The sequence below is a fragment of the Sorex fumeus genome, unplaced genomic scaffold (genome assembly GCF_029834395.1).
Source record: "Sorex fumeus unplaced genomic scaffold, SorFum_2.1 ptg000047l, whole genome shotgun sequence".
Lineage (NCBI taxonomy): Eukaryota > Metazoa > Chordata > Mammalia > Eulipotyphla > Soricidae > Sorex > Sorex fumeus.
In genome coordinates this window covers 54146463-54169683 of record NW_026606104.1, presented here as the reverse complement: position 1 = coordinate 54169683, position 23221 = coordinate 54146463, and the positions used below count along the sequence as shown (strand labels likewise).

The 23221-nt window shown below is 41.9% G+C and overlaps 1 protein-coding gene across 23 annotated transcripts in view; it reads right to left on the bottom strand.

The window, feature by feature from the left end:
• The window catches only part of MACF1 (microtubule actin crosslinking factor 1), a 403924-nt gene that overhangs the window by 124872 nt on the left and 255831 nt on the right, over positions 1–23221 (bottom strand). For 18 of the 23 annotated variants that reach the window (XM_056123700.1, XM_056123697.1, XM_056123710.1 and 15 more), the window contains 10 exons: positions 22682–22915; positions 20347–20496; positions 18249–18482; positions 13638–13841; positions 8792–9310; positions 7686–7862; positions 7299–7422; positions 5276–5484; positions 4454–4771; positions 551–717 (listed from right to left, as the gene is read on the bottom strand). In XM_056123700.1, coding sequence (XP_055979675.1) covers positions 551–717; positions 4454–4771; positions 5276–5484; positions 7299–7422; positions 7686–7862; positions 8792–9310; positions 13638–13841; positions 18249–18482; positions 20347–20496; positions 22682–22915 — 2336 coding nt within the window. The remainder of the gene's footprint in view (positions 1–550; positions 718–4453; positions 4772–5275; positions 5485–7298; positions 7423–7685; positions 7863–8791; positions 9311–13637; positions 13842–18248; positions 18483–20346; positions 20497–22681; positions 22916–23221) is intronic. The other 5 variants (XM_056123704.1, XM_056123708.1, XM_056123706.1 and 2 more) reach the window with 1 other exon arrangement.

Here is a 23221-nt window from a genome sequence, read left to right as displayed (position 1 = left end):
TCTGGTAAATTTCCTCCAAGTTTTCTCTTAATTTCAAAATCATACACAGAAAATCCCATGGCCACACCCAGGTTGTAGATTCAATTTTTTCCCCATATGATTCAGATGAGCTGGGTTTTAACTTTACAAAAAGGGAACAGATGGGGCTGGAGCAATAGTACAGCAGGTAGTGTTTGCCTTGGATGCGACTGACCTCAGTTTGATCCCCAACATACCATATGGTTTCCTGAGCACCATCAGGAGTAATTTCTGAATGGAGAGTCAGGAGTTAATGTCTGAGCATCACTGAGTGTGGCCCTCCAACCCTCCCCCTTCAAAGAAAGAGAAAGGGAACGGAGCCTCATTACTGAGAAAGAAATCACTACTGAATAGTAGAAAAATCAGTAAATATCATGTAGGTAGAATGCCTGAAAAAGGCACTTTCCAATGTCCTGTGTATGATATGTATGCATCAGAGTTCTTGATGCTAGTTTTTCTGGTGAAAGAGGAGGAGAAAATGATGTCACTCATCAGTCAAATAATTAATGCCCCAACCCATGTGAAAATGCACCTTTCTTTGATTGTCTTCTGCAGCTCTGTGAAGTTCTTTCTAAGATTCTGGACCCTTTCCTGATGCTGGGACAGGTCCAGTGCAAAGCCACTGTTGTTTAGCTCAGTGACCAGATGCTCCAGAGTATCAAGGTTCTCCTGTTGATCTTCCATTTCCAAACTGAGCTCCTGAAAAGCAGACAAGGAAATAGAATAAATCTTCTAATACTTGTAAGTATACAAACCCTATAGAATGAAAGACAATTTAGATTAAATCTGGGTCAAATTAATCCTAATCTGCAGAAAAGGGAGAATAAGAAAAGATGTATCCTTGTTGGGTTAATGGCTAGATTAAAACATTTCAAGTATATTAAATTTTTCCAATCTACCTGAGAGGGACCAGAGACAGTACTGCCTTGCATTATTTGGTAAGGTAGTAAAATATAGATAATTTGGATTTGATCCTCAGCATCCCATATGGTCCCCCAAGCCCCCTCAGGAATGACCCTGGAGCACAGTGCCAGGAGTAAGTCCTGAACACTGCTGGGACTTCCCACAAACAAACAAACAAACAAACAAACAAAAAAAAATCCACCTAAGAGTGGCTAGAAATTGCAAAACAGTCTTATTGACTTTAATGTAATATTTGAAGATATTGAATTGGAAGGCTGACAGAATGAAATCAATTAAAGTTCTTGGAGTAAAAAGAAAATCTGAAATTCAATTATGACCTTGCACATGGATTAGTTTGTGACTTTAAGATAGGCTCCTCCAAATTACATCATCTATCTTGTAAAATGGAGAAACATGTAGTCAGAGTAATAATATAGTGGGTAAGGTGCTTGCCCTGCATGCAGGATATCTGGGTCTGATCCATAGCACCCCAGATGGTCTCTTAAGCCCTTCCAGAAATGATCCCTGAATGCAGAGCCAGGAGCAAGCCCTTAGGACAACTAGGTGTGGCCCCCAAACCAATAAATGGGAAACACATTCTGCTACTATTTTACACATATGCATTGCTATTATTTAGTACTAAAGAAAACAGCTAATGCAAGTAGGCAAAAAACAAAAACAAAAAACCCATATTGTGGCCTAAGAATGGGTTGGTAACACACACTCTCCCTCAGCCCCAGCAACACTGGATGTAACCCTGGAGATCTCCAAGTATTGCTGGGATGGTACTGATGTTTCCTGAGCACTAGGAGGTGGCCCTGGTGGTCCCCAGTACTGCAGGGCCCTCAATCATTAGGTCCTCACATGAAACCACTAGTCAACTATGCCAAGAATAGCCTGGGAATGACTCCTGAGCACTGCTGCAGAGACCCATGTTCCCCCCCTCCCCCCCAGAACTGGAAAAGAGGTAAAATGAGATATATATATATATATATATATATATATATATATATATATACACACACATATATTTTTTGCTTTTTGGGTCACACCTGGCGATGCACAGGGGTTACTCCTGGCTCTGCACTCAGGAGTTACTCCTGGCTCTGCACTCAGGAGTTACTCCTGGCGGTGCTCAGGGGACTATATGGGTTGCTGGGAATCGAAACCGGGTCGGCCACTTGCAAGGCAAACGCCCTACCCGCTGTGCTATCTCTCCAGCCCCTAAAATGATATTTGAGGTTTACAAATAGTGTGCTGTAAAACTCAAGGAAATCAATGATACAACTAAATCAAATAATAAAGTAATTCAGTAAGGTAGTAAAATATAAAATCAATTTATATATAAAGTCAAGAGTAAAATTTCATTTACAATAGCAACACAAAGGCACAATTTTGAGTTTAAAGAGACAGTACAAGGCAAGGGTTTGCCTTGCATACAGCTGACCTGAGTTTGATATCCATTACCACATATGGTACCCTGAGAACTGTCAGAAGCTAACCAAAAAGACCAAAAATTTGACAGAAAATACAAACACAAAGCAGTAACTTCACTCAACAGGAGAAATAAAAATTAAACCATATAATGTGTTTATCCTATTATAAAAAATTCTCATGCCAATGCATTCTTTTGCTTAGATCATAGGGAAAACAGGTATTTTCATATACTGTTGGTGAGAATGCAAATAAAGAAATACTAATGGAGGGGTATCCTGCTATATTTAACAAAGCTCTATCTCTGGGGCCACAGTCATAGTACAGTGGGTAAGGCACTAGTCTTGCATGCAGCTGTCCCAGGTTCAATCCCCTGCATCCTAGATAGTCCCCTGAGCCCTGCCAGGAGTAATTCCTGAGCACAGAGTAAGAGTAAGCCTGAGCACTACTGGATATCGCCCAAATAAAAACAAAAAACTAAAACCAAAAGTAAAACAAAACCCCCAAAAAGCCCTAAAGTTACACATCTTTTTACCCTTTGAAGTAATGTTAGAAAACTTACTTTTTTCTTTTTTGAATTTTTGTTTGTTTTGTTTTTTGGGCCATATCTAGTGGTGCTCAGAGTTTACTCTGGTTCTGAGCTCAGGAATCACTCCTGGCAGGCCTTGGGGTGCCAGGGAACAAACTGGGGTCAGTTGTTTGCAAGGCAAGCAGCAAGCACCCCACCCACCGTACTATCACTCTAGACCTTAAATAGCTTCTTATGCTAGAAAGTAAAAGAGTATACACATGCTGATAGGGGGATTCTAAAAAATATAACAGGAATTACCTTAAAAAAACAAAGGATATAAGTTTTAAAGTATTCAAAAGAAACAGTAAAATATTACAGTAAAAAGTTAGATGAGTAAACCAAACAAGATAATGAAATTTTAATAAGGAAAGGGTCAGAAAGTTGGAAAAACTTAAGGCACTGAATGTCCAAATATAAGAATGCTGTGGTACGGTAGAAGGGAATTTGAGCAGGTGCAGACTTTCTGGAATTGAAGTCAGTTGCTACTTACTGAAATTATGTGTAAGTACATACCATGAACCAGCAGAATTACACACACACACACACACACACACACACACACACACACACACCGTGGTATGTAATAAGCTTCACACATTTTCCTAACTTTGTACTTACTGGGTACTTGGTACAGTTACATTTCTCCACTCCCTTGAAAGTCAGGCAAAGTCATGATAAACTAATTTTACTAATGAAATGCAAATCGTATGCTCTGCAGCAGCAACCATGAGAGCATATGCTAGGTGGATTGTTAAATATTCCAGCTGATCTTGGCTGAACATAGAGAGTAGCACTGCAGCACTGTCCTCCCATTGTTCATCGATTTGCTGGAGCGGGCACCAGTAATGTCTCCATTGTGAGACTTGTTGTTACTCCTTTTGGCATATCAAATATGCCAAGGGGAGCTTGCCAGGCTCTGCGTGTGGGCAGGATACTCTCTGTAGTTTGCTGGGCTCTCTGAGAGGTAAGGAGGAATCGAACCCAGGTCGGCCATGTGCAAGGCAAGTGCCCTACCCACTGTGCTATCGCTCCAGCCCAAACAGAAAAAATAAAAGTGAAAAATATATCCACACTATATTTTTTCAGTTTTTGTTCTTTTTGGAACAACAAGTCTCACAATTTATTGTGAGATGTCACTGGTGCCTGCTCAAGCAAATCAATGAACAACGGGACGACAGTGCTACAGTTCTTTTTGGAATTTGGCCATACCCAGTGGAACTCAGGGCTTACTCCTAGCTCTGTTCAAGGATCACCCCTGCTCCTTGTTGAGGGGCCACAGGTGGTACTGGGGATCAAAACCAGAATGGCTGTGTGCAAGCCTAAGTGACCCCACTACCATACTATCTCTCTTCCTCAAGTCTACATATTTTTTAATGAATAAATACCTAATTTACAGAACTGCTGTGACAATTCTTTAAGCTAATGCAGGTAGTTTCCAGCACATTGACATATAGTGTGTTCAGTAAATGTTGGTCCATTACTCTCCTCACCCCTTCATTCTGCCAATTTGGCAGGTATGATTCTCACCTGAATCTGTTGGAAGAAATGTGCAATATCTTGATCTGGCTGATTTCCAGAGGCTAGCACCCGACTTTTGTTTTCCACGAATTGCTGCAGTTTATCAGAGAGATGTTCAAACATCTCTGCCTGGGGTAGAAGTTTCTTGAGGGAGCTTTCCTTCTCTTGCTGCTGCAGACAGAGTTGCTGGAAGCGTTGGCTCACCTCTGCCAGCTTGCCCTGCAACACTGCAGCTGTGCTGCTATCTGCCTTCTCCATGAATCCAGTCACCATCTCATGGGTGGCTTCCAAGCTGCTTTTCTGCCGAGCAATGTCTTGCTTTAATTTCTGTCATAAAAACAAAAACAAAAACAAACATGCCTGTTACGTTTTGGCCCACTTATTTCAGGAAGGCCAAACCACAAATTAATATACTTCTAATAACTAGACCCCTGTGTCCTTGTGGAGGGTTGGAAGTTGAAACCAAGTCTTCAAATACCACAGGTCTCATCCTCTTAATCATCTACCCCATTCAACCAAATGACTTTGCTATTATCACCACTTTTTCTCAAGCTTAGCAATGATATGGAAATTAGGCAGAAATGTCTTTACATGAATTATCATCATCATTACATCTTTTTCTTTTTTCTTTTTTTCTTTTGGGTCACAATCAGACAGTGCTCAGGGCTTACTCCTGGCTCTACTGCTATACTATCACTCTGGTTTCCATCTTTACATCTTATTCAAAGATTCATAGAAACAATTTTTTTTGCTAAAACTCTTTTTAAAATGGTGAATTATGGAATGCAGTAAACACACTCTCTTGTGCTAACTCTTGGGCAAAGGTCTTACCATGTTTGTGGCCAAGGCTTCTTGGATGACTCCTGAAGACAGTGAGGTCACTTGCTCCTCCTGCAGGTTTTTTTCCACGTCCCCAATGGATTGCAACAAGCCATCCAGGCTTTCTTGAACACTCTGAGATTGGGCAATTGACTTCTGCAGTAGAGCAGAACGCTCTGCCAGGCTACTGGAGAGGTTCTGAAAACAGCTGAGTATGGAATCTGGAAAAATCAATGTCAAGAAAAAACTAGCTTATATTATGCTTTTTAAAAGTACGTAATTAAACTGTACCTGTTAACTAGAAAATGAATAGATATCCAGACAGAAGGAATCGACTTAAAGTGCATTAAGTATGGGGGAAACTCTATAAGCATTATTACTTTTATAAGCACCTTCTAACTGCCAGAAATTATGTGACTGCTGAAACTAAACTAAACTACTGGAGCACTGGAGCACTGTCCTCCCATTGTTCATCGATTTGCTCAAGCGGGCCCAGTAACTTCTCCATTGTGTTGTTACTATGTTTGGCATACGTCACGGGTAGCTTGCCAGGCTTGGCCGTGCAGGGGAGATATTCTTGGTAGCTTGCCGGGCTCTCCGAGAGGGGTGGAGGAACCAAACTCAGGTCGGAGGAATCGAACTGAGGTCGGCCAAGTTGGCCATGTGCAAGGCAAACGCCCTACCCGCTGTGCTATCGCTCCAGCCTAAACTACTAAAGACTAAAAATAATTAGGGTAAAACAAACCTCTAGCTTTTATAAACATGTTAATAAAAGAAGGAGCTGGAGAGATAGCAGAGTTGGTCGGGCACCTGCCTTGCACAAGGTTGAATGTGTTCGATCCCTGGCATCCCATATAGTCCCCTAAGTACCACCAGAAATTATTCCTGAGTGCAGAGCCAAGAGTAACCTTAAGCATTGCCAGGTATGGCCCCAAAACAAAACAAGACAAAACCCTGGCACTACAGATGGTCCCCGAAGTACTGCCAAGAGTACTCCTTCGCGCTGCCAAGTACAGTCCCAATGTGAAATTAAATTCCAGGGAACACTACATTTGTAAATTTAAATAAATAAAATCCTAAATACTATATTGCTACTGTGTAGTCATCTGATAACCCCGGGGACCCCGGGAAACGAAGGACTGCTCCTTGAGTCAGGGACAACAGATGCTCAAGACACATGCCCGCAGCATGGCCAAGACATAGCCACCCACTTGGGCCATAGACCTGTAGTCATAGGACAAAGTTTATTAGGAAAGGTAATAGTTAAACAGAGGCCGAGGGAATGTGCCTACACACACTAATGAGCTGGTGGAAAAGAGAGGCAGAGTATTGTTATGACTAGGAAGAAGCCGTTGGAGCACTGTCCTTGATGCGTTTAGGCAAAGGCAAGGTTGAAGTACTGCTGACACCTAATGATGTCTGTTTCCCACGTCTCAAGCCATCAGCTCCAGGCAATCAGGGCCAATTAATCTATGTATTCTTAGAGAATACCAGGTTTCCCTGGCAACAGCCGTGTTCCCAGGGGTACTCCCTGCAGGCCCAGCGACCTCTACTGGTTGTGCGAAGGAGAACTCCAACAGTACTAGAGTATTTCAGAGGGGGAATGATTATCTTCTATTTTGGTGGGGAGGAGAGAGGAAGGATGGTCAGGACTATGCAAAAGAAGCAACCTTTTGGCTATATCTTGAAGCATGAACACGACTGCATCATTCATGATAAATTCTCAATTAACATTAGCGTTAAGTAATGTGAAAAAGTTTAGGAATAAAATGAAAAATAAATTACTGTTTACTTGGAAAACAAAAAGAGTGTATAGTGAGAAGGAAGAGTATCTAGGACCAAGGGACTGAAACAGACTGCAAAGGTTCTTTCATTGGTGCAAGAATAAAGTTCATTAAAGAATGCACTATGCATACTTACATCCTTACTCCTAAGTTAGCATCACAAATTACTTGCCCAACACCATGTAATGCATTATAAAACAGAGGCACAAACAAGAAATTAGGGGAATAGTCTTGCTGTTGCAGTTTCATACCTGTAGTTTCTTGAACATGCTTGCGGTCTGGGGCTGGTTCACCTTCAATTTCAATGAGATCATGAGACACTTTTTGGAGCTTCTCTACGGGCACTTGGTGCTCTGCCATTTGTTCTTGCAACTGCTACTTATCCATAAGAAAAAAAAATAAAACATCTGAGAAATCAAGACTAGTTTTAAGGATCAAGAACTACCAAGCATGTTTATAGAGTAATTCTCCACTCATGCATAGTGCAGATATTAGAATAAGGTCTGAGGGAATCGGGTCTTATCAAAGTCATCCCAGCTACTGTCTTTAACTTATGAAAGTTTTTACTCTTTCCTTTTCTGGAGGGTGGGACGGGGTATTCTAATCCATGCAGTAAAACAGACTATGTTCTGGCTTACCTTTGTTGTTGCAAGCTGCTGCTGTAGGACTACAGGGTCAGAGGAAATAGTATCTGAGAGGAGTTTTTCCACACTGGCCTTACACGTCTGCATCCAGGACTGTAGGTTGTCCACAATGCTCTGGAACTGTTGGTAATGGCCTAGCAACATGTTCAGGTGAGATCCCAATCGTGTACACTGTACCAAAAAAGAGAAAGTAGACTTTAGCAATGCCAGACCTAAGGCCAAAGCTTCACAGGTAAAGAGAAAACTTGTTTTGTGACAGAGAACTCAATATTTATAATTGCAGTTAGTTTATGATTCTGTAGAAAGTACAGTTAAATATAATGTGAGGGCCTCCACGCACAGATGAGGAACAAACACCTTCTACAAGTAGTGTCCTCATTATTCGAGCCACACTTATTTTCCTATCTTTTTTATAGAACTGGAAGATTTAGTGAGCTGAGTGACAAGCCACCTAAGAAAAGGTTTTAACAGTTGTATTTATTTTTGGGGTGGAGGGGTGTTAGATATGTTGGCAGAATGCTTAAGTCAGGGAATCAGGGGCATTTTTTTTGGTATGGAGGAAGATAAGGATTTATCCTAGGTGGTCTATACAGAAATAAAGACTGTGTGGTTGGGTTAAATTTTCCCTATGCTTTCTGAACTTGCCAGAACTCTTGCCTGCTGGTCAGGAAACAGGAGGTGAGTATTTTGATACTGGAGTGAGACACACTTTCACAAGCTAAGTAAAGGCCCTCCCGTTGATCGTCGATTTGCTCGAGCGGGCCCAGTAACGTCTCCACTGGAGACTTTGTTGTTACTGTGTCTGGCATATCGAATACTCTCGGTAGCTTGCCGGGCTCTCCGAGAGGGGAGGAGGAATCGAACTCGGGTCGGCCATGCTGGCCGCTTGTAAGGCGAACGCCCTACCCGCTGTGCTATCGCTCCAGCCCACAAGCTAAGATCTGACATTAATGAGCCTATAGGCCTGCCTATTCTGCATTGTTTTGCAGAGCTCATAGGGACCTTCTGCCTATGGTCCAGATGCTTATATATTGTGTCCTGAATTATCTGTGCCTCAGAGACCACTGTTTTACCAGAGGTTGTAGGAAACTCTCTCTCACCTTTGAATGAAGAGTAGTGTATCTTTCTGTGGCATCCTTGAGCTTTTCCTTCACTAAGGTTCCAGCTGTCGATAGCTCTTTGTCTTCCTCGAAGTTGGTTTCTGTGTCCAAGACCTTCTGTCCTGATATAGTCACAAACCTCAAGTCACCTTTGTGGGAAATCACATCTTCTGAGAAACTGCCTTGGCGTTTCAGCAGGGCGGGAAGTTCTTCAGGGCTGCTGCCTCCTTTATGCATATTCTCCAGCTCTTGCTCAGAACGCTCCAGCCAGGTCTCAAACTCTTTATGATCCTGCAGAAACTTCCGCAGCTCATCCCGTAATGTCTGTGCCTGCTTCAGCTCTGCCTCTGACTTGGCCAGGGAAGTCGCATACTGCTCCTTTAGCTTCTCGAGCTTCTCCTGTAGTGCCTCTCGCTCTTCAGGTGTGAGATTGTGGCCATGCTGGTCTAGGAAGGCCTGGGCTGACTGGGTAGCCAGGATGAAATTTTGTTGTTTTGACAGCAATTCTTGGTGATGGGCCTGGTAAATAATCCCCGCAAACAAAAGACAATGAGTTGAAAATCCAGAAAAATCTGTTTATGACTACAACTTGAGGTACAGATCTCAAAAGGCCCCTTTCCATTTGCTCAAAAATCAATACTCTTTCTCATCCATTTTAAATATATACCACTTGTTAATGCCAGCTAAACTAACACAGATAGGATCTCACAGTTAAATTTTTTTTGCGGGAGAGAGGGGATCACATCCAGCAGATCTCACGATTTACTTGTAGCTCAGTACTCAAGGGCCACTCTTAGCAGGTGTTGGGGATCAAACCTGGGTCAGCCTTGTGGAAGGTAAGTACCCTACCACTGTACTATCTCTCCAGCCTCAAAATTATAAGCAGATTTATGGTATAATATGCAACACAGGCAAAATGTAATATAGCACTGTCCTCCGACTGTTGATCGATTTGCTCGAGTGGGCCCAGTAATGTCTCCATTGTGAGACTTGTTGTTACTCTGTTTGGCATATCGAATATATCACGGGAAGCTTGCCAGGCTTTGCCTTGGGGGCGAGATACTTTCGGTAGCTTGCCAGGCTCTCTGAGAGGGGCAGAGGAATCAAATAAAATGTAATATACATATTAAAAATGAGAAAAGTGAAAACCAAAAATATACATGTAAAGTCATATGGATGTAAAGAGATAAACAGTGACTATAAGTTTAACTCTTCACAAACTCACCCTAGGACTATGAAAAAGACAGAAATGGACAAGTAATTACCCACATTAATGGAACAAGAGACTAAGCTAGACTAAGCTAGATAAAATAAATATGATAATCAAAAAGTGCTAGTAGTTTTTTGCTGTGAAACATCACTTACATAAGAAGATCTTGGTTAATGAATTCATTAAACAATTGTATATTAGAGATAGTAAAGTGCCTTTCTGGTGAGCACTGGTAATTTAGACTATGTTTATTTTACTCTACGTGGACCTTTATGCTCGCTCTGTCTGAGTCTAATGGATGACAGAAGAAGTTTAATGTCTATACTATTGATTCAACTACACAGAAGGACTATATCCTACTTTTTAAAAAAAATTTTTTTGCCTTTTGGGTGATACCTGGAGGTGCTTAGGGCTTATTTCTTGATCTGTGCTCAGGGATCACAGGATCACTCCTGACAGGGCTCAGTGGGCCATGAGTGGTCATGGAAATTGAAACCAGTTGGCCACATGTAAGGCAAGATTCCTACCCACTGTACTACTGCTCTGGCTCTACTTTTCTTTTTTCTCCTATCCTTTCTTTTCCTTCCCTTCTCCTCTCCACCCTTGTTTTGTGGACTATACCCAGTTGTGCTCAGGAATTACTCTTGGCTCTGTGCTCAGGAATCACTCTCATTATGCAGTGCTGGGGAATAAACCAGGGTCAGACACATGAAAATGCCTTAGTTCTTATCTCTTCACAGAGTCTATCTTTTACAAAAACATTGGCCAGGGTGACAGAGAGGTTAAGGTGCTTGCTTTGCATGTGGCTAACTTTTGTTTGATCTCTGACACTGCATATGGTCCCAAGCACTGCTAGGAATCCCAAGACACAGAGCCAGGAAAAGCCCTGATTAAAGCTGGGTGTGGCCTCAAAATCTAAACAATAACAAAAGAGAATACTTTCCAGTTTCAGCTTAAATCAAAAGCAATAGCCAAAAATCAAAGTTTTGCTTCCAATGACATCTCAGAAAAGTTGGTGTCAAATACATACTGTTGGGCTTTTTGTATTTTGGGGGGCCACAACAGGCTTTGTGTTTGGGGGTTGCTCCTGGTGGCCTTAAGGGGATCATTTAGTATCAGGGATGAAACCTAGGCCTCCCACATGCAAAGCATGTGCTGAATTATCTTTCCTGTCCACAAACACCTACTGCTGAAACAGGCTGTAGGTGGCAGTTTTAAAGCTTATTTGGGGGCTGGAGCAATAGCACAGTGGGTAGGGCATTTGCCTTGGACACAGCCGACCTGAGTTCGATCCCTGGCATTCCATATGGTCCCCCAAGCACTGCCAGGAGTAATTCCTGAGTGCAAAGCCAGGAGGAACCCCTGAGCATTGCTGGGTGTGACCCAAAAAGCAAAAAAAAAAATCTTATTTGTACACCACCCAAAGATCCATCCACAGGAGGGCATCCTTTCCAGGATGGAGATATTCTTTAGTCCGGTTGACCACTACTGCGTACAAGAAATACTAGGAGGTTTTATATTACAACAAAACCATCTCTGTTCTGTAATGTTATAAGACTGCCACATACTACAATGGAACTTAAAAGCACAGAAGTGGCACACCAGAGGCAGAAATCCTCTCAACACCACATAAGGCAATGGATCGCATTAGCTGTCCAGCAGAATATGCAAGCTAACCCGATTTTTTTATGGTCATCACTATAAAAATAGAAGATCTACATGTTTTATAAGTTTCCTAAATATTTAACTGTCTTTCCATCATGAAATACGATGTGCCTATCAGCTAATATCCTAGAAGATAGTTTATCTTCAATTCCTGATGTATACCAAGTGCTTAATAATATTATCCAAATCGATCCCTGGCATCCCATATGGTCATCTAAGCAACGCCAGAAGTATTCCCGAGAGAAGAGTCAGTGACTCCTAAGCATTGCCAGATGTAGCACCCCCACCAAAAAAAAAAAAAAAACTATCATGTAGACATGTAGGGAAGGGTGTAAGAGGAATATACTCAACATGTACAGTGAAGAAGGGTTTCCTAGTAGAAATTGAAATTTAAGCTGAGATTTGAAGAATGAACCACCTATGGCTGGATACTTCTCTCATTTCTGCATGAAGAGGCAAGAGAAGAAGAACGGGACTGGAGAGACAGTACAGCGGGCAGGACTCTTGTGCCTCACATGTGGCTTAATCCCAAGTACCCCAGATGGTCCCTTGAGCCTCACTAGGCATGATCCCTGAGCACAAAGTCAGGAGTCTACCCTGAACATCACCCAGTGAGACTCAAAAACAAACAACCCTCCCTCTCCCCCCAAAAAAGAAAAGGAAAGAAAAGAAAAGAAAAGAAAAGAGAGCAGGAGTCAGACCACAGGAGAGTGAAAGCACAACAGTCTATGAACTGGAAAATATCACTACTACTAGACACAAATGCGAGCGAAGATGAGCACCAGGAAAAAAATAAACAGGAACAGACTCTATGTTTATACGAGGATGAAGAAGGAGAGTCTTAAACCATGTTAAAGAACTTGAACTTGGAACTAAATGGACATCTCAATGGGCTGAGCACATATTTTGCATGCAGGGGGCCTGGGTTCTATCCCCAGTATCAAAGGTTTTTTTGCTCACGACAAAACAATGAACTTTGAGAACAGATCCAGGGATCATTCCTGGCAGGGCTCAGGGGGCCATATAAGATTCTAGGGATAACTCTGGGCCCCATACCGAGCCAATATCACCAGGGCACCCCAGATGAATCAGGTGCAGTCTCCCCGCTTACTCCAGATGGAATCCTGGTGACCAAGAGCTTCCACAAGCAAGGCCCAGGTATGCGGGTTCCAGGACTAAATATCCAGGCCGCATGGTGGCAGTGGACCTGGGCTGTCCCTCCCCGGGTCCCCACCCACCCAGAATACTGGCTGTCATGTCCACAATTAGCCTCTGCGCACCATCTTAGCATACCAACAGCCCTTGCCCAGAGACTTCCAACTGAATCCCAAAATGGATTAGTGCCATACAGAGATGTCTCTGGAACCCAACCATTTACAATCTAGAAATTTACATTTACAATAGCTGCAAGCTCTCATGATATTCAAAATGAGCTATGGAAAATACATTATCTAGGGTCTGCCCCTGGCAGGTAGGCTTGAGTGATGGTGGTGGGAAAATTCGAGCAAAATTAATGTCCAAAATTAGAGAGAGAGTATTGGGGAAACTCTGCATAGAGGCTGGGTGAGGACTGCAATGTGTATATGTGTGTGTGGGGGGTGATACTTGGGATATTGGTGGTGGAAAATGTGCACTGGTGGAGGGATGGGCGTCCCATCATTGTATGGCTGAATCTCAAACATGAAACTCCGTAACTTGAAGATGCCTAGGATACTATCTGAGAGTACGCTGGTTCTTCCAATGTTGGTGAGAGGAAAGGGAGAAGGATTATTCAGACAAGTTGGTGTCACAGAAACGAAGGGTGAAAGGATACAAGGGGGAACAGTCAATGGTGCCAAAGTTACTAAGACATTAAGAAGATGCACTGTAGACAGACAAGTGCCATTGAACTGAGGGGCAAGAGGTTATTGTGACTTTCCCAGGACAGAATAGATAACCTAAATATAGTAAGGAACAAAATCATAGTCTCACCTTCATCTTCTCGCACTGTTTATCCAGCTCCTCTGGGGCTCTGCTCACCCCCAGTTGACCATCAATGGTATCCAAGGCTCCTTTCTGTGGGCTAGATCCTGGCAGCTGCTCTGTCTGTCCAGCAGATGGCCCCACTGAAGTCACCCAGTCCAAGAGAGAATCAATCTTACTCCTGTTTTCTGCCAGCTCTTTTGCCGCTTTACTCTGAAAGTCACAGAGAGATTCTGGTGAGAGGGACTTAGACATTCCCCTAAATTACAGTAAAGGCAGGGAGGGGTACTGTCACATAAAGAAAAATGGAAACTCTAAGATCAGGCATAAATAGCCTTTGTATCGACAAGCACCTAAATATGTTGTCACTGTCACTGTCACTGTCCTCCTGTTGTTAATCAATTTGCTCGAGTGGGCCCAGTATCATCTCCATTGTGAGACTTGTTACTGTGTTTGGCATATCAAATACATCACGGGTAGCTGTTGAAAACCAATTATTTAGGTCCAGGTGTCTGCCTTGCATACTTCTGAATTAAAACCCCTGGTGTCGTCTTATGCACTGAGCATGATTTGGGCAGCTCTGCTGTTCACAAAGCCCAGTACTGCAAGTGATTTCTGGCTGCACCACAGCGAGTGTGTGTAGGCACTACAAAGGGTGTGACACTCTACAAGCAACACAACTAAAGAGATGTGCAAGTGCAATTATGAACCCTGATGAGTACTCTGACCCTAACTTGTAAGCCTCACTGTGACCCCTGGTGGGCACATGTGTAATCCTCGGTGCACACTACAGCAAGTATACAAAACCGCAACTTGAGACATGAATCCTTGTGAACACCACAGCTAAACTGTGTAAGCACAGCACCCAGGCATGTGTGCGGGTCTTTTCATCACATTAACAATATCGACAAGAATCTTGCTCTTCAAGCCCAAGTTTATCCTTGAACACGAATCTCACTGGCTTATCTCCATAATTCTTCACTTGCCTCTTTCCACCCTGGAGAAGCCTATGTTCTCTCTTCAACACACACTTATCCCTTTCTTTCCCCTCACATCTTTCTAAATAAGTTTCAATAAAAACAATCTTACTTCATCAAAAAGCAAAAACAAACAAAAAAACCCCAAACAAAATTATAACAAAATTAATAACAAAGGGAAGAGGGAAAGGGAAAAATTATTTTTTAGGCAACTGGAATTTGAATGAAAATTACATCATTTCTTAAAAAAAATAACGGGCTATGGCGAGGGGCAAGGGTGCCATTGATGGAGGGAAGTGGACACTGGTGAAGGAATTTTGTTGAAACATTGTAGGTGTGAAACCCAACAATGAATAATTCTGTAATTCACAGTGACAAAATAAAATTTGAAAAAAGCAGGGCAGGGTCTGGAGAAATAGTATAGTGGGTAGGACTCTTGCTTTTCATGCAGTTGACCCAGTTTCAATCCCTGGAACCACATATGGTCTGAGCACTGCCACGAAAGATCCTTGAGCACAGAGCACAAAATAAGACCTGAGCATAGCTGGGTGAGGTACAAAACACCTCCTCCATTCCCTACCCCCACAAAAAAAAATCTGAAAGACAAAACATTTCTGTGTGTGTGTATGTGTGTGTGTGTGTGTGTGTGTGTGTGATGCCCTTTTAAATCCTGCCTCCTTTCCCCACACCAAAACTACAGTTGCTTTAATGGCCTCCAGGATTATACCCTGAGATGCTTGGGACAGGTGGTACCAGGAATAGAACCTGGGGCCAGCACATGCAAGGCAAGTAACATTGTCCTCTGTACCATCTACCAGGTCCCTCAAGATTTTTGCTGTGGTATTAGAGATCAAAACAGAGCGGCATCTTGAACTCCCGAGAAACCTCAATGAGCTTGGTTATCGTGTGGATATGGTCGATGGTGCTGAATCCTTTGCGGAACCCTGCTTGCTCGCATGGTTGTCCTTCATCCAGTGTTCGGCCAATCCTATTTAGGATGACTCGAGTGAACAACTTGTAGATGACAGACAATAGGCAGATCGGGCGATAGTTGCCAATGTCATGGATGTCTCCCTTCTTGAACAGTAGTACGGTCCTGCTGGTTTTCCATTGGGAGTTCAAGATGCCGCTCTGTTTAACGTTCATTGATTTAAAGAAGGCCTTTGATTCTGTTGAGACGGAAGCGGTCATTGAAGCCCTAGCCAATCAGGGCATTCAAGCCCAATACATCAGGATCCTCCGTGAGCTCTATTGCGGATTCACTACCAGGATCTCACCATTCTACAAAGAAGTGATCGTTGATGTCAAGAGAGGGGTGCGGCAGGGTGATACCATTTCACCAAAACTCTTCAGGGCCACCCTCGAGAACATCATGCGACGACTGGAATGGGAAGGAATGGGAGTGAAGATAGATGGTCGGCAACTACACCACCTCCGCTTTGCTGATGACATTGTTTTAATAACACCAAACATCAGCCAAGCCGCACAAATGCTGGCCGACTTTGACCGTGAGTGTGGAAAGGTAGAACTACAGCTGAATCTTACGAAGACAATGTTTATGAGAAACAGCCTTGTTCCTGACGCCTCATTCGCTCTCAATGGAACGACCATCTCCGAATGCAACAGCTATGTGTACCTAGGTCGAGAGGTCAACATGACAAATGACCTGGCACCTGAGCTGCGCAGGAGGAAGAGAGCGGCTTGGAATGCCTTCAAGAACGTCAAAGAAACAGCTAAGAGGACGAAGAACCTCCGGCTCCAGGAACATCTCTTTGATTCCACTGTTCTTCCTGCATTAACATATGCCTCAGAGACCTGGGCCCTACGCAAACAAGATGAGAACGCTATTCAGGTCTCCCAAAGAAGAATAGAAAGAGCTATGCTTAGAATATCACGTTTCACTCAAATGAGAGAGAGAATCCGGAGTTCTGACATCCGTCGACGATCAAGAATCAGGGACGCTGTTTCATATGCCAAGGTGTCAAAAATCAGATGGGCTGGTCACATAATGAGATTTAAAGACGACCGCTGGACTAGAGCTGTTACCGACTGGATTCCACGGGATGTCAAAAGACCGTGTGGCCGCCCACCTTCCAGATGGTCAGACTTCTTCGTCAAGATCATGAACGATCGGTTTGAGGCCCTTCATGTTCCCGGAGCGAACAGATGCCATTGGGCTACACTAGCACGCGACAGGGACAAATGGAGACGTTACTGGCGCCCGCTCGAGCAAATCGACCGAAGTTAAGTGATTAAGTGATTAAGTGATTAGAGATCAAACTTAGGGCTTTGTACATGCAAGGCGAGTGCTCTCCTGCTGAGCTACATCCCCTATCCCTCAAGTGTTTTCAGTAACTAAAAAGTTTTTGCCAAATGACATATTCATGTCTTTCAGAATTCATTTTCAAGTAACTTATCTTTTAATGTCCTTTACCTCTTTCATTAGTCTCATAGAGCATAATCAGACAAAGAATTCTAGGATCTGCCAGTGTTGACTAGAGATCTTTTTATTTTTTTTCTGTTTTCCCCTAGAAGATCATTTGAGTCTTTCCCTTCTCTTTGGTTATCCCAGAGTCACAATTCCCAGTGTACTGTAATGGCACATTAGATAGCTTTTAGCTTAGACAGCTCAGTAGCTTGTGGCCCACTCAGACTCCCTAGATTCTTCTCCCTAGTATGCTTGGATCATTTATTTATTTATTGGCCACACCAAGTCTGTCAGGAGTAACTCCTGGCAGGGCTCGGGAGATCATATGGTACCTGGGATTGAACCTAGGCCAGCCACATGCAAGGCAAGTGCCTTATTCGTGGTACTATATCTCTCTGGACCTGAGATTTGTATTTTAAACATGCCATTTGTTTTTTCCTCCCCTGGTTATGGCCCTTCCTCACAAAGGTCTTTATGTCATTTTTCAGATTACTGAGCATACAGAAAGCAAAATGTTTGTTTTTGTAGTATCACGTTCCCAGCAACTATTCCTTACTTAAAATTCTTTGGGATCTTTCTTTTTATTTTCTGGGTTTTTGGGACACACCTGGCATACTCAGGGATTACTCCTGGCTCTGAGCACAGAAGTTACTCCTGACAGACTTGGGGAACTATATGGAATGCTGGGGATAGAACCCAGGTAGGCCACATGTAAGGCAAGCGCCCTACCTGTAATACTATCAACTCTAGCCTCTCTTTACGTATGTTTTTTTGAATTTTATAAAATTAAAGAACTGTGATTTACAAAGTTACTGATGATTGAGTTTTAGGCATATAATATTTCAACACCAATCCCACCACCAGTGCCAACTTCCTTACACCAGTACTCTCGTATTCCATTGTTATCCCGCCATGCCTGTCACCTTGACAAGCACATTACGAAGTTCCAGTGGTTGCAGCCTAGATCTCAGGTTTTCAGTGTTGTTGAGTCTATATTTTGAATATATAGTTATGCCATTCTCTCATATCACCAATATAACTTCAAGATGTTTCTTAAAAACAAATACCATGTTAGAGACCAGCTTCTGAAGCAGCCTGTCTTTGTCAGTCAGTGCTCTCTGAGACAACTCCTACTCTTTATCTTTTATTTGTTTACATATACCAAATCTAACTCTCACTTGTGAAATTCACCAACTGTTATAGCAGACTTGTTACCTTCTCAGTCTCCTGCTGTAGGGCTGAGGTCAATACTTCCTCCAATTCCTTCTGAGTCACCCGTGTCCGTTCCTGGAGAGCCTCATATTGTTCCTTAGCGTGATGAAGTTTTTCCCGAAGAGCTGTCAACTCATGGGGGCTCAGTTTAGTCTGATTCTCCTCTAGGAATCCTTCAATATCTTTGACAACACTGGCAAATGAGGTGGCATGGTTCTGAATGTCATCCTGTAAATCCTAAATACATGAAAACAGGAACAACAGCCTTCAACTTCCGTGCTTCTAAGACCCTAAGAGTACAGAAGTAAAAGGGGAGGACAGCATATCCCTAACACACTACAATGTATCTGTCCCTGACTATAACTTGCCTTATAAGTATTTAGACCTACCAGGACTATATAAAACTGACAATATAGGCCTTAGCAATAGTACAGTAGGTAGGGTGTTTGCCTTATACGTGACTGGCTGGGGTTTGATCCCCAGGATCCCATATGGTTCCTCAAGCCCACCAAGAGTGACTCCTGAGAACTGGGTGTGCTCTCAGCAAAAAAAAAAAGAAAGAAAGAAAAGAAAAAAGAATACCAAGCACGTAAGCAAGTGGAGGAGACATAGGGAGAATGAACTGATGGACAGGAAGTAATATAAGGACAATGATGAAGGCACCACTTTGATAGTGGTGAGCAACAGTAATTCATGTACATCAAAACCATAAATGTTAACACTATTGTAAACATGTGAACTAAACTAGAATAATTTTTGTTTTAATTTAGGCCTAAACTGGGATAAAAACAATTTTTTTTTTTTTTTGGTGTTTGAACCACACCTGGCAATGCTCAGTGCTTATTCTTGCACCTGTGCTCAGGGATCACTCCTGGTGGAGCTTGGGGGACCATATGGGGTGCAAGGGATTGAACAGGTCAGCCTCATGCAAGGCAAGTGCCCCACTTGCTGTACTATCTTGCTAGGCCTTAAAAACAAAATTAAAATATTTTAAGTTATGAAATTTTCTAATATTTAATTTTTATGCAAATATTTAGTGAAGAAAAAAGATAAAAAAAGGAGATTGCCAATAACAAAGAAGAACCACAAAGATTTGACTTTTCATAATGAGTTATTTTCAGAATCAATGTTTTCTAAAATTAGCAAGAGGATTAGTAGAACTGAGGTCTGGTTGGTCATTTACTTTTTCTTGGTTATTAATCCTTAAACTTCATATAGCCTTTAGACTGAATATGAAATGGGTGACACTTATTCTCCAGTCTCACTGTTCATTAATTTTTTTTTGTTGTCTGAACTCCAATTTACCTGATTTCCTCTTAACACCCAAATATGTTGTGCACAATCCATTCCTACTTTAAGGCAGATGCAAAGGCCTCTGCTTGGTCTCTTCTCTTCCTCCTCTCACCCCTTTGTGTGTTAGTTAACACAGCCAAATTTTCTTTTCTTTTCTTTTTTTTTTGCTTTTTGGGTTACATGCAACAATGCTCAGGGATTACTCCTGGGTCTGCACTCAGGAATTACTCCTGGCGGTGCTGGGGAGACCATATGAGATGCCAGGGATTGAACTCGGGTTGGCCGCGTGCAAGGAAAATGCCCTACCCGTTGTACTATCACTCCAACCCCCAACACAGCCAAATTTTCATTTCACAGGCTAAGTGATAATTCTTTAAAAAAATTTTTTTAAACAATTTTTGAGCCAAATCTAGAAGTATTCAGGGGTTACTCCTCTCCTTGCATGGGGTCCTATATGGGATGCCAAGGATGGAACCTGGGTTGGACTCATGCAAGGCAATCAATGGCTCTGACCCCTAAGTGATTATTCTTCAAGGTCGTCTCTTCTGACATTCTAGATTAGATTGTCTCTCGTTATATGTTCTCCTGTCATTTTACCTTTATAAAAATAACAGTTCACAATTACATATTCATGTGTAATGTTTGTCCTTGCCATTAGACTCTACCCTCCATGAAAGTGGGGAGGTCTATTTACCAATGTGTTGCGAGCACTAATAATTGTGCCTGGCTTTATAAATATAAAAATAAGACAAATCTTTATAAATAGTTATTGAAGAAAAGGGGAAAAAATAGATGAGCTCATACTAACCTTCAAGTCACTTTGGTTCTGTTGTAAAGCAGAGAGACCCTGCTGGTTGGCTCTCCCTTGGTGGGCTACCAAAGCTCTCTCTGCCTGCCCTAACCAGGTACAAAGATCCTCCAGTTTCTGGTGGCAGGTAGTTTGTTGTTTCTGCAGGGTCTAATTAAAATGCAAAGGGGCCAAAGATAATTAACAAATTTATTTTATAAATGCAAGATACTTTCTCCTAAAATGTAAATCAGGAAGGTTATATTAACAAGGATGGGGAAATGGTGGGATACTAGAAAAGGAAAAAGCACCAAAATCATATTCAGAAAGCTCCCCTCATTTGAATAGTCTACTGTTCCAGGTCTATAATCTGGGTTATAATTAGGAATAATATCAGGAGAGAATTCTCTCAGGTTTGGGTCTGCAAATTCCTGAGAAATGGATTGCAGAGGGGGTAATAAATTGTGATTCAATTTCTCTATTCAAATGAGAGAATATATACTAAGTAAAAATATGGAAAATGATAAATAAGGACTGGACTAGAAGGAAGAAGGAAAAGAAACTGGGTAATTCATGAGCTAGCTCAGCTTCTTAATAATGAAGCTGACTTTGTAAGTCAAATGTTGCTCAAATATAGACACCCATTAAATGGAGCAATTACATTCCAGCCAAGGCTATTCTGAGAAAGAAAATGCCCTAGAATAGCAAACTGGCTCTGTCCTTCAGGTGTCTGAACTGATATTAAACCTGAAACAGCAGGCCCCTGGGGAGAGAGAGAATATGGTTTTGTGCTCGATCCTTTTACCAGGTCTCATCTCATCTGAAAGACAATGAAGCACCTGACTGAGCGAGCAATTGAGCATGATGTGTTCTCCTAACCATTCTTCTAAAACCATTGCCACCAGTCTACCTTCTGATGGTGTTTTAGTCACCTGCACTTACAAACAGGTGCCCAATAGGCCCCCTCTCCCCCTCTTATGACAAATAGAAGGGCTCTGGAAGAGAACTCCTAAGAGCTCTTCAGCTGTAAAACGGGATCTTCATGGGTTAGGATGGGTGCAGACTGAATCTGAAAAAAGCAAAGCAAACAAGTTAACACACAGACATACACATGCATTCAGGGTAAATTTAAAGAGAAGCAGAGCATTTATGACAATACAAGATTAATAAACATTGTGGAATTAATCAATGCAAAGAAAGAATATTCACATGTAGTTCTATCACCTGATGCAGATCAAGGGTCTACCCTAGACCAGAGCTGTGTCTTAAGATGACTCAGACCAATGCTATGTTTTTAACCAAGGTAAAAAAATTTCTACATGAGAATGTAGCAAATTTGCAGATTTAGAAAGTAGCAATGCTATCAGAGGCTATAACCAACGCATAAAAATTTCTACATGAGAATGTTGCAAATTTGCAGATTTAGAAAGTAACATAAAGTGTTTCATCAGAATTTTGTTCAAATGTAGTACAATAATTAAGCAGTAATGGGGACATATGGAAGTTACTAAATTAAGTTCCTTTAAGTATAACTCAAAAGCTCTATTCTATTTTGAACAATTTTAATAAAGGATACCTGGAGATATATTTACTACAATAATAATTTGAATATCTTATTGAACTTCAACTTATTTAAGTAGCTTAATTATTTAAAGTGACAAATAACATCATACTTGGGAGTCCAAGGTTAAAATGCTACCATTCATCAGTTGTATTGAGTTTTGTAAGAAGAGAGCTGTGAAAGGTAGTAGGATGATTAATCTTTGAAAATATGTTACCCAAGTTTCTACACAATGCTTTCCACAATTAAACAAGCAGCAAATATTACAGTGTGAAGAAAGCTACTAGAAAATGATAGTAATTTCAAAGAAAAAAACTAATTGGTTTTGATAAAATTTCCTCATTAGTTCCTAGAGGCTGGAAAACTATATTTTTGTTAACACCTGAAATGCCCCAGAACAAAACTGATTTCAGAACCATTCCTCTCAAGAGCTTAGTGAAACCAAATGTTCCTCCTAGCCCTCAAAAAAGAATATGATTTGCATTTGAAAGTCAGAGACAAAGAGACAGTAAAATTAGAGTCTTATTTGCACATGCATATATATATATATACACACATATACATATAAACACACAGATTCTCTCTCACACGCACATAAAACCAAAACAAGGCAAGAAAAACAGCCCAAAGAGCTATAGCTACTTCCTGGACTAGAACCAAGCTGGACTGAATGGCATGAAATTACAAATTTGGTAAATGCAGGCTCCTAAAATCATGGTGGATGGAGACTGGCCAGAAAGTCCAAAGACAGAAGTCCCAAAAGACAAATAAGTCCAGCTGCTGGTTCAGTCTGACCTTGACCTGGGCTGCCTGTTCCTTCTGTTGGAGACGGTTCTGCAAGGCATGCATCTGAGCTGCAGTCAGCTCCAGAAGGTCCTGGACGGTCCTCTGTACTTCATTCAGAAGCCTCAGCATCTGTCGGTTTTGCTGAGGGGACAAGTCTTGGGCATGCTCCGAGATAAAGAACTGAATATCAAAAGCAAGATCATTCAGTTGAGATTTCCTTTCAGCTATAGGCTGCTTCAGATCCTAGGGCCAGAAGGAAAAGAAAATAAATAAAACATCTAAGTCTCTATCTTAAAAGATATTGTTTCTAATCAAAGGCCAACATAACCAAAGAGAGAATAAATTTCTGTTCTAAAATGAAAATCAAGGGCTAGAGAGATGATGTAGTATGTAAGACACTTGCCTTGTACACAGCTGACCGGAGATCGATCCCCAGTACTCCATTTGGTCCCTAGTGCCTGCCAGGAGTAATCCCTGAGCACAGAACCAGGAGTATGCACAGAGTAGAGCTGGGTGTGCCCCCCACCCCAATAATTAAAAAAAAGCTTA